This window comes from Pipistrellus hanaki (genome assembly GCF_964339955.1).
Source record: "Pipistrellus hanaki genome assembly, chromosome: 3".
Classification (NCBI taxonomy): Eukaryota; Metazoa; Chordata; class Mammalia; order Chiroptera; family Vespertilionidae; genus Pipistrellus; species Pipistrellus hanaki.
In genome coordinates, this window is record NC_140505.1 from 138,876,978 (window position 1) to 138,889,283 (window position 12,306).

General features: G+C 37.5%; 1 protein-coding gene and 1 pseudogene across 2 annotated transcripts; both read right to left on the bottom strand.

The window, feature by feature from the left end:
* Window positions 1-366: 366 nt before the first annotated feature.
* On the bottom strand, window positions 367-798 carry LOC311618773 (ribosomal protein uL24-like; annotated as a pseudogene). The gene has a single exon. The product of its transcript is annotated as a ribosomal protein uL24-like (transcript).
* Window positions 799-1,385: 587 nt separating this feature from the next.
* On the bottom strand, window positions 1,386-2,318 carry LOC311618644 (olfactory receptor 6C4-like; the record flags this gene model as incomplete). The annotated part of the gene is made up of 1 exon (XM_084876207.1): window positions 1,386-2,318. One exon carries the CDS (start codon window positions 2,316-2,318, stop codon window positions 1,386-1,388), a length of 933 nt encoding a protein of 310 aa, XP_084732333.1.
* Window positions 2,319-12,306: the final 9,988 nt, after the last annotated feature.

A 12,306-nucleotide genomic window follows, 5' to 3' on the forward strand; every position in this document is an offset into this window, starting at 1 on the left:
CACAAAACAATGTACATCGAGTCAGATGTAACCTGAGGATCATCTGTAATCTCCAAAAAAGAATGAGAAGAGTGGCATTGTTTCACATTTTTGTTAAATTTCAAAATGTCTAGTTCAAAAATCTATTTGCTAGAAACAAATATTTCCAATATTTATTCATAAAATTAATGAATAAAAATTTTAAGAAACATTTCCAATTTTTATTCATAAAATTAATCCAAACAGCAGAATAGATATACAGAGCCACATATCAATAACAAACCAGGAGGGAAACAAAATATTCCAGAGACATTTGGAACAATTTTAAAGGAATACACACCAGGCTCAAAACATACAGCTAAACCATGGTTGCCCAAGAGGTTACATTTATTCCTGCATGTTCTCAGAAAGTTCTTCCTTATATTTGCCTTTCTCTTTTCCATCTTGAGATTTGGCTTTGTTCAAGATTTTTTCCCCAGTCTTTGTCCAGTGTTAGCCTGGTGATAACCACCGTGCTGCGGTGAATGCCCATGTGAACAGGTGTCCCATAGCCTTCTCACGCTGCACCAGCTCCATGTAGATGACATGTCTCTTCCTGTACACCTGCACTGCCTTGTCGGTGTGCTAACCAATGTAGGGTCTTCGAGCCACCTGGACCTCATCATCCTTGTGGATGGTCCTGGAGCTGACATTGTATAATACTTCTGCCGCAGCTCCTTGGAGAGTGGGGAAGATGTGATCTTGGGCACATGTGCAAGGGGGCATTTATGGTTTATGGTTTTTACTGCGGTTCGAGATCATGAAGGGGTTGAACTTCATGGTAACTGTCTGGTTCCGGAAGTACTCAGATCTAGAAAGAAATATTTAAACTGTTTTTTATTTTTCTGGAATATTTCCACCTAATTGAAAAGTCTGAAATATATCTTTGATACCTTTTCATAATAAATTCATCTTAGATGTTGCTTTAATAAGGTGGGTGCTAGAGAAGTTCTCCTGTGTTTTCATGGAGAGGAACTTCATAAATGTGTTCAGATTTTTCTTTGAGTTTGAGGTATGCTGCAACCTGCATGGCAGGATTCAGGATCGGAAGGAGAAGTTGATGCCCAAATGAAAATGCTAGACAAAAATATGAATTATTAAGGGGTGGAGGCCAGGTGGAGTCTCTTTCTTGAAGAGGCACCTGAGACCAGTCCTGTCTGCTTTTTATTCACTTTGAGTACATTTTCCCTCTAGCAATGCATACAGGCAGATCAAAGGTAAAGTTTGGTATGCAATGTAAAGTATCAGGTCAGAAAATTTCCTTGAGCCATTGCAATCATAGCAGGGCAGTCCATTGGTCTTCCAATGTCTCTTGCACTTTCATGCTAATTGCTGTTTGCCTTAGCCTTCAGCAGAGGTCTTTATGTTCATAAAAGAGTCATAATCTTTCTGGTCACATCCTTGAAAGCTTGTTTTACTTGTTTATTTCTTAGAGTGTAAATGAATGGGTTCAACAAAGGGGCTACTGAGTTATTGAGCAGAGCTACTCCCTTATTGAAGGCAACTCCCTCTTTTGCTGAGGGTTTTATGTACATGAAGATGCAGCTGCCATAAGAGAGGGAAATGACAATCATGTGGGAAGAACAGGTGGAAAAAGCCTTTTTCCTTTGCTGAGCAGAGGGGATCTTCAGAATGGTCCAGATGATGTTTGTATAGGAGACACTCACCAGCACCAGAGTGACCACCAAGGTCACAAATGCTAAAATAAAGTCAACTATCTCCAGAAGTCTTGTGTCTGAGCATGATATCTCTAAGAGGGGCCCATAGTCACAATAATAATGATTCAGTATGTTGGAGGCACAGAAATCCAGCTGACTGGTCCAGATGATTGGGGATATGATGATCAGGAAACCACCTAGCCAGGAGCAGAGAACCAGCTGGGTGCAAACCCTTTTGCTCATGATGGTTGTGTAATGCAGGGGTTTACATATGGCCACATAGCGGTCATAAGACATGGCAGTCAGAAGATAAAACTCTGTAGCCCCGAGCAGTATGGCAAAGAAATACTGAGTGAAGCAACCAGCAAAGCTGATGCTCTTCTTCCCAGTTAAGATGCTGAACAGGAGCCTAGGATTAAAAGTGGTTGTGAAGGAAATTTCTAAAAAGGAGAAATTCCGGAGGAAAAAATACATGGGAGTCTGGAGGTGTGAGTCCAGTAGTGTGAGGGTGATGATGGTCAGGTTTCCAACAATACTAAATATGTAGGTCAGGAGGAGAAGTATAAAGATGACAAGTTGAATTTCTGGGATGTCTGTTAGTCCCAGAAGAATGAATTCTGTCGGAAAGGTTTGGTTTTTCATTGTTAACTTTTACAGCCTAGGAAGGTTCAAAGGAACAAAGTGGTGTTTAGAAGGGAAGAAAAGCTCAGGAGCATTCAGGAGAGGATAAGGATTTTTTGCTGTTGAACTGATTCAACACTGTCCCCTTTAATCCCTCCTCCCTCCCATCAATTTGACTCAAATGAGATTTTCTATTGGATAGAGGCTGCCTCTTCACAATAATTTTTGTTAAATACCCACTTAGGAGGATTTTTCTGCTTAGCTCATTTTCAGGGTATTCATGTACTTTCCTAGTGTATCTTCTAACCCAATGCCTAAGTTACCATTTTCTTCATTTAGTGTCTCTTTGAACACTGACTTTTAACCTTTTATCTGCTAATTTGGTAGTGGTGTCTTATTTCCATCACTCCTTTGGTCTAAGTGTGAGAAAGAAAGGGAAATATGTTAGGTCATAGTTGAGGGACCATTAGGCCTAACCAATGGATACAGACAACAGGGCGTGAGGGCATGATTGGGGAGCGGGGGAGATGGGAGGGTAATGTGGGAATAAGGATACATATGTGATAACTTAATAAAGAAATTAAAAAACAAACAGATCTTAAAACACAAATAATATATTTAATTTAACAATAAACAATAAACAATACTATCATAACTGTGTATGCAAAGAGATCCCCAAATTCGCTTAGATTTTTAGAATTTGTGGACCATTGTGACTAATATAAATCTCTAAATCTTTGTAGTCAATGTCTGCTTTCCCTTAGGTCCCAGTTTGCAGATGACATGATACTGTATATAGAAAACTCTAAAGATTCCACCAAAAACAACTAGTATTGACTAATAAATTCAATAAAGTAGCAGGATACAAAACTAAATTTCAGATGTTAAATAAAGTTAATATACAGAAATTGGGGGCATTTTTACATATCAACAATGAACTATCAGAAAGAGAAACTAAGAAAACAATCTCATTTACAATTGCAACAACAACAATAATGTACCTAGGGATAAATTGAATCAAAGAGGTAAAAGACCTACACCCTGAAAATTATAGGATACTAAAGAAAGAAACTGAGGAAGCTACAAATGAGTGAAAGCATATTCTGTGTTCATGGATAGGAATAATTAACACATTAAATATGCACGTTACCCAAACAATCTATTAATTCAATGCAATTCCTATTAAAATACCAATGGCATATGTCACAGAACTTGAACAAATATTCCAAAAATTAATATGCACCCACAAAAGACCCGAAATAGCTTCAGGAATCTTGAGTTAAGAAGAACAAGGTTGGAGGCATCATGCTACCTGACATCCAACTATTCTTCAAGGCTACTGTAATCAAAACAGCATGATACTGGCATAAAAACAGGCATATAAATCAATGGGACAGAATAGAGAGCAAAACCCATACCTTTATGGTCAATTAATATTTGACAAAGGAGCCCAGCTGGTTTGGCTCAGTGAATATAGTGTTGGCCTATGGACCAAAGGGTCCAAGATTTAATTCTGTTCAAGGGCACATACCTCAGTTGCAGGCTCCTCCTTGACCCAGCCAGGGTGGTGTTTTGCAAGAGGCAACCAATCGATGTGTTTTTTTTACATGATGTTTCTCTCTGTCTTTCCCTCTTTCTTTCCCTCTCCCTAAAAATCAATGAAAAAATATTCCCGGGCGAAAGTTAACAAAACATAAGTAAAGAGAGAAATAAAGAAATAAAAACATTTTTTGACAAAGAAAATAAGGACATACAATGTGGTAAAGACATTCTCTTCAATAAATAGTGTTGGCAAAGATGGACAGATACATGAAAAAAAAGAAAGAAAGAAAAAAAGAAACTACATTACCAACATAAACCATACACAAGAATAAATTCAAAATGGATTTAAAGAGTTAAATGTAAGCAACGAAACCTTAAAAATCCTAGAAGAAAACAGAGGCAGCGAAATATTGGACATTTTTCATAGTGATATTTTTAAATATGTTTCATGGGCAAGGGAAACAAAATAAAAATTCAACAAATGGGACTACATCAAACTAAAATGCTTTTACATAGCACGGGAAACCATAAGCAAGATGAAAGACCACCCACTGAATAGGAGTACATATTCATCAATGACACATCTGATAACGGGTTAATTTCCAAAATTTATAAAGAACTTATATAACTGACCACCAAGTAAACAAATAACCCAATGAAAAAATGGGCAAAGGACTTGAATAGAAACTTCTTTAAAGAGGACATACGGATGGCCATTAGTGCTATGAAAAGATGCTCAAGGTCACTAATCATTAGAGAAACGCAAATTAAAATCACAGTGAGATTTTACCTCATAGCTGTCAGAATGGCTATAACTTATAAATCAACAAACAAGTGTTGGCAATGATGTGGAACAAGGGGAGCCCTTGTGCACTGTTGGTGGGAGTGCAGATTGGTGCAGCTACGTGGAAACCAGTATGGAGTTTCCTCAAAAAATTCAAAATGGAACTGTCTTATGACTTAGTGATTCCACTTCTTGGCATATATCAGAAGAAACCCAAAACACTAATTCAAAAGAATATATGCACCCCTTTGTTCCTGCAGCATTATTTTCAATAGCCAAGATTTGGAATCAGCCCAAGTGCCCATCAATAGATGAATCGATAAAAAAAACAATGATACATCTATACAATGGAATGCTGTGTGGCTGTTAAAAAGAAGGAACTTACCTTTTGGGACATAGTTGATGGACCTGAAGAATATTATGTTAAGTGAAATAAGCTAGTCAGAGAAAGACAAATACCACATGATTTTACTTGTATGTGGAATCTAATGAACAAAATAAATTAACAAAATAGAAACAAACTTATAGATAATGAGAACAGACTGATAGCTGTCAGAGGTGAGGGGGGTGAAAAAGGTGAAGGTAGTAAGTAGAAAAAAATAGAAATAGACATGGCCAATAGTATGGTGATTGCCATGGGGAAAGGACGTGGAGGAACGTGGAAGAGGGCAAAGGGAGGATAATGGTGGTGATACTTGGGGTGGCTAGCACATGACACAGTATGCAGATGATGTGCTATCGAGTTGCACACTTGAAACCGGTATGCTTTATTAACAAATGTTATCTCAATAAATTTAATATTTTTTTTAAAGAAGTTGCAAGTGTCATTTGGGAGTTTCTTTTTTAAATATATTTTATTGATTATTTTCCAGAGAATAAGGGAAAGGGATAGAGAGCTAGAAACATCGATGGAGAGAGAAACATTGATCAGCTGCCTCCTGCACATTCCCTACTGGGTATGTGCCCTTGACTGGAATTGAACCTGGGACTCTTGACTCAGTAAGCTGATGCTCTAGTCACTGATCCAAACTGGTTAGGGCTCTTTCTCTCTCCTTTAAAAAATATATATATATATTTTTATTGATTTCAGAGAGGAAGGGAGAGTGAGAGTGAGTAAAAAACATTAATGATGAGAGGGAATCATTGATAGGCTGCCTACTGCATGCCCTCTATTGGGGATTGAGCTTTCATCCCAAGCATGTGCCCTTGACTGGATTCGAACCTGGGACCTTTTGGTCTACAGCCGGCACTCTATCCACTGAGCCAAACTGGCTAGGGTTGGGAGTTCCTAATGAAGGATATAAATGACTAGGGGGCTATTTATACCATAATTAGAGAATTCAAGTAATTATTTGTTGTTTAGAGCTGAGGAATACGGTTCTTAATATTTGCATAGCTATTGTAAAATTTAATTTAAATTATTCTTCTCCATGATTCTCAAATTCTCAAAATCATTCTCAGCAGATAACTCACCTACATTTTATTGACAATTAGTAAATTTTTCTCTGGCATGATCCTCCTCACTACCTTTCTTCTTTCAAGACAGTTATGTCCTGTACTCATTTTTTAATATTTTGTTCAAAAGAGTTGATTACCCCTTTTGTGTCAAAGGTTAATCCCTCTCTGACTCTTGAAAATAGAAACTAGTAAACATTTTACTATCTTCTAAATCAAAAAGCATTTAATGTACATTGATTTATTTGGTTACAATTATAATAACAATAAGTAATTACCATTAATTGAGAACTTACTATGTGTCAAGTCTTGCCATTCTTTTATTTGATTCCCATAATAATCCTTTGAGAGAAGTATTAATACTATTCCCATTGTGCAGATGGGGAAAATGAGTTTTGAAGCAGTTGGTAAATTGTCCCAACTTCCACAGCTAGTGCACTGTGGAGTCTGACCCAGTGCCACTGATTCCACAGTCTGCACACTTGACTCCCAGGTTGGGCTGATTTCCCATCCTCACACAGGGGAAGAGCGATTATGATCATTATCTCAACCTTACAGGTGAGATAATGTGGATTAATTATACTGTAAGGATAATAATGGTAATGATGGTGAAACTGAGTCTGGGAATGTTTAAGCGATTTGTCCAAGAACACCAGCTACCACATTTTTCCGAATCTAAGACACAGGTGGACCAAACTTGCTTCTTTATTTCTTAACAATTTTTTTAAATGGTGATTGCATATGGAAAAATATTCTGCATATTTATATTTTGCCTCTACATTATTTTTGATTTCTTCTTCTTCTAATCTCTTCTGTTTTTTTTCCTAATATCTTCTTAATTTCTGGTTTTAACTAATGGGTCATTCATAATTTTTTCTCCTTTATTTGAACTCTAAAGATGCATGTCTTTCTCTTTTTTCTTCTAAACACACATTTTCCAAAAGTTGCTCTTACTTGCTCTAGTTTCCAAATGAGTGAAACAATCTCATTGTGTAGCTATCTCAATGCTGGCTCTCAAATAAATACTTCTAGGCCTGAATTATTAACTCTTCTATATTTTTAAGCATATCTTTATTGTTCAGATTATTCCAGTTGTTCCTCTATTTCCCCCCATAGCTCCCCTGCACCCCATTCTCTCCCTCATCTGCCTTCCCCCCTTGCACTGTCCTCATCCATAGGTGCACCATTTCCCATATTTTTAACTCTCATTTTCTTTTGTATGTTTTACTCTCAAATTAACCTTAATATGTTAACAATGGTGTATTGTATCATCCCATTTTGTTAAAAAGACATATATGCAGCCCAGCTGCAGAGATTTAGTGGTTGAGCATCAATCTATAAACCAGGAGGCCATGGTTTGATTCCTGGTCAGTCAGGGCATATGCCTGGGTTGCAGACTCAGTCTTCAGTAGTGGACCTATAGGAGACAGCTGATCAATTATTCTCTTCATTGACGTTTCTAGCTCTCTCTCCCCTTCCTTTCCTCTCTGAAATCACACATACATTTATATATACACACACATACATATATATACACATATATGTATATAAACATGTTTTATATGATACAAAACCATATTTTTATGTATATTGTCACATATGTCTGAAAAACAATAAACAGTATTACTTCAGTGAAGTTAAATGAGGAAGTTGGGGACATACAGGGAGCTGTCCCTTTTTACTTTATACTTTCATACCTTTATAGCTGCCTATATTGTATGAAGGCTATAAAACAAGTATAAGTTCATTTTAAATAAAAAGGTCACAGTTATAAGATTTTATGTCCTACAATCATGGACAAATAACATTTATATAACTATAAGCTGAGAATATACTTACACTTGACTTCCGGGCAGTGGTGTGGGATTTTACGCATACATGTCGTGGGATGAATCACAAGTTAGAAGACAGATGTGAATGAAAGGTGGCATAAAACGGAACTTGTTTGCTTTCCCACCAGTACTTATTGAACTAATTATTCACAAAAACTTACAAGCTTATAAAAATTTAATAGAAAAAACCCTACTGGTCCTTCCATATATGTCACTTGCTATTTCTTATTTCCACATTAATTTAAAATGCACCCTGACATATATAATTTTATTAAGCAATATAACAAAAAAACCCCAATAAATTTGATAAAAAATAAAAAATAAATTGTACCCTGGCCAGTAAATTAATTCTTTGAGATGTGATTTACTTAAGTTAAGTATACTTATTGTAGTGATAATAAAAGCAACCTCACTTCAAAGTCCTATTTCCTCTGTTCTGACTTATTTGAATTGGGATATATGCTATATCTGATTTTATATGAGGCTGAAACATATTTAAAATGTTTGTATTTAGGGAGACCTTAAGGTAATGAGCCAAGGAAAGAAATGAAAGGTCCCAGGAGGCCCAAATTGAGAGTGTGCTAATGAACCCTATTTGTTGAGAACTCTGGAATTGAACTTTTAATAGGAGATTGGGGAAGAAGTCCAAAGAGACGCCAAGAAATTTAACAGGAGAACATCAGGAGAGTAAGAAAGCTTTGTGGAAACTGAAGTAATGATAATGATTAAAATTAACCACAGAAAGTAGAAAAACACCTTTATGTTGGGCAGTTTACTTTGTGCTGGGCATAATGCTAAGCAACATATCTTTATTATATTTAGGTACAATTCTGGATAATACTTAAAATGTCACAGTACAATGCTAGATACAAAATTTATAAAGCCACAGTTATAGGATTTTATGTTCAATAATCACAGACAAGTAACATTGAACAAATACATTTATTATTTGTTATCGTTCATAATGCCCATATAGTCCCCAAGAGCACAATAGTAGCAGTGAGAGCTTTGTCTTCTGTCGCTGTGGCGATGTTCTATTGGTCAAGTAACATGAGATGCAAGGAGGGTTTAGCATTTTCTCCATTAGTACCTTTTCCTTCCCATTAGTCTTTGGTGTCCTGTGAGTGTTCTCTGCTGTAAGATGGAGGCCTGTGTCCTTCCTCTATCTCCTCTACAAGGCTGGAAAACCCTCTTCCCCTGTTCACCGCCACTCCCACCCAAACCTTTTCACATCTGCAGTCTCAACCTCTACATCTTTACATGGAAATAGCAATTGTCATGTGGCTCTTCAAGAGCTTTCAAATAAGAAGCTCATTGACAGAAGAATTTTCAGATTGCATAAAGCAGAGGAATATGATCTTAGAGGGATCAGCGATTCACTTCAACAATCAAGACCCATGTGATATGACATTAATTTTCTTTTTTTTGACTTAGAGCTTTATTTTTAAAAAATAAATCTTTATTGTTCAAATTATTACAGTTGTTCCTCTCCCCCCTCCCCCCATAGCTCCCTTCCAACCGGGTTCCAACCCTACCCCATGTCCTTATCTCCTCCCCCACAGTCCTCATCCATAGGCGTAAGATTTTTGTTCAGTCTCTTCTCACCCCCCCACACCCCTTTTACCCCAAGGATTGTCAGTCCATTCCCTTTCTATGCCCCTGATTCTATTATATTCACCAGTTTATTCTGTTCATAAGATTTTTTATTCACTTGATTTTTAGATTCACTTTTTGATAAGTATGTATTTATTCATAATTTTTTTTATCTTTACCTTTTTCTTCTTCCTCTTCTTAAAGAATACCTTTCAGCATTTCATAAATACTGGTTTGGTGGTGAAGAACTCCTTTAGCTTTTTATTATCAGTGAAGCTCTTTATCTGCCCTTTAATTCTGAATGATAGCTTTGCTGGGTAGAGTAATCTTGGTTATAGATTCTTGCTGTTCATCACTTTGAATATTTCTTGCCACTCCCTTCTGGCCTGCATAGTTTCTGTTGAGAAATCAGCTGACAATTGTTTGGATACTCCTTTGTAGGTAATTAACTGTTTTTCTTTGCTGCTTTCAAGATTCTCTCTTTGCCTTTTGCTCTTGGCATTTTGATTATGATGTGTCTTGGTGTGGTCCTCTTTGGATTCCTTTTGTTTGTGATTCTGTGTGCTTCCTGGACTTGTAAGTCTATTTCTTTCACCAGGTTGGGGAGTTTTCAGTCATTATTTCTTCAAATAGGTTTTCAGTGTCTTGCTCTCTCTCTTCTTCTGGCACCCCCATAATTCAGATGTTGGTATGCTTGAAGTTGTCCCAGAGGCTCCTTACATTATCTTCAACTTTTTGGATTCTTTTTTCTTTTCTGGTTGGGTGTTTTTTTCTTCTTTGTATTTTAAATCTTTGACTTGATTCTTGTGATCCACTAGTCTACCTTTGGATCTCTTTATATTATTCTTTATTTCAGTCAGTATTTGCTTAATTTCCAGTTGGTTCTTTTTCATATCCTCAAGGGTATCACCAAATTTATCAGCCCTTTCTAGGAAATTCTTGAAAAACCTTATCACTGTGGTTTTGAACTCTATATCCAGTAATTTGTTTTCCTCCATTTCTTTCATTTGTGATCTCTTTCTTTGTCTCTGCATTTTGGCTGCTTCCCTGAGTTGATAGAGTGGCTTTGTATGCTAGGTGTGCTATAGGGCCCAGTGGCTCAGTCTCACCAATTACCTGAGGTGGACATTCTTGGTGTACACCTTTGTGGACTGTTGTAGTTAAGCCTTAATTGTTGTTGGTATCACTGGGAGGAATTGACCTCCAGGCCAATTGTCTGCGAGGATCAGCTATGTCTATGATGGGAGAACTTCTGTGCTGGAGACACCCTATGAGACAGGACTTGCAAAAGCCTCAGTGGTTAACTTGGATGGGGCAAAGTCTCAAGGATGAGAAGACAGCATTGGTTTCCTGTCAGCCCTGCCCTAATAGGCCCCTGTGTCTTAGTGTCCCGTGGTAATCGCTGCAAGCACCTCTGAGAGTAAGCTGCTCTTGAGTTCTGCCTGTTGCCAGACAGTCCAGTTTCTCCCTGAATGAATCTGGGTCCCCAGAGTCTCACCTAGAAAAGGAGTTGAGTGGAGTCAGGAGCTTTTGTCTCCCTCTCACTTGAAAAAGCCAGCTGTATACTCAGTTGCCCACCCTCTCCAAGCATGCCCTGGTACCTCTGCCTTCCGCAATCCCTCTGAGTTTCAGGGTGCTTTTATCTTTCTTTCTAGTATGGAATTTCTACTCAGCCAGTCTTCCTATGGTTCTGGATGATGTCCATTTTGTCTTTTAGTTGTAGTTTTGAAGTTGTGTAGGGCAAAAAGTTCAGGTTTTTACCATCTTGGTTTCTTCTATTTCTTTTAAAAAAATTGTTTTAATTTTTTGACAGTTTACAGACATTTTATTTTTATACATTTACTTATATTTTTATTTAAAGTATTACAATAGTATTACATATTAATATATCTCCTTTTTTTTCCTCATTGACCTTGCCCCAGCCTCCCCTCCCCCCTGTCGCATGCCCTCATTCTCCCCCTCCCCCCCATTGTCTTGTGTCCATTTGTTGTGCTTAAATGCCTGCATACAGGTTCTTTGGTTGATCTCTTCCCCTTCCCCTCTCCAATACTCCCCAGCCTTCCCCCTGTAATCTGGCAGTCTTTTTGGTGCTTTACTGCCACAGTATCAATCTTTTTGCTCATCAGGTTATAATTCCCTTTATTTTTCATAAATGAGTGAGATCATGTGGTATTTTTCTTTCATTGCCTGGCTTATTTCACTTAACATAATGCTCTCCAAGTCCATCCATGCTCTCCAAATCCTTCCTTTTTATAGCAGCATAGTATTCTATTGTGTAGATGTAGCATAGTTCTCTAATCTACTCATCTGCTGATGGGCCTTTAGGCTGTTTCCAAATCTTAGCTATGGTGAATTGTGTTGCTATGAACACAGGGGTGCATATATCCTTTCTGATTGGTGTTCCTAGGAGTGGGATTACTGGATCAAATGGGAGTTTCATTTTCAGTTTTTTGAGGAAACTCTGTACTGTTCTCCACAGTGGCTGCACCAGTCTGTATTCCCACCAGCAGTGCCTTAGAGTTCCTTTTTCTCTGCATACAGGTTCTTTGGTTGATCTCTTCCCCTTTCTCTCCCTAATACTCCCCAGTCTCCCCCCTATAATCTGGCAGTCTATTTGGTGCTTTACTGCCACAGTATCAATCTTTTTGTTCATCAGCTTATAATGTCCTTTATTTTTCACAAATGAAAAATGATGGCAAGGGCCATCACTTATCGTTTGTTGATTGCCATTCTGATAGGTGTGAGATGGTACTGCACTGTAGTTTTGATTTGCATCTCTTGGATAATTAATGACTTTGAACAT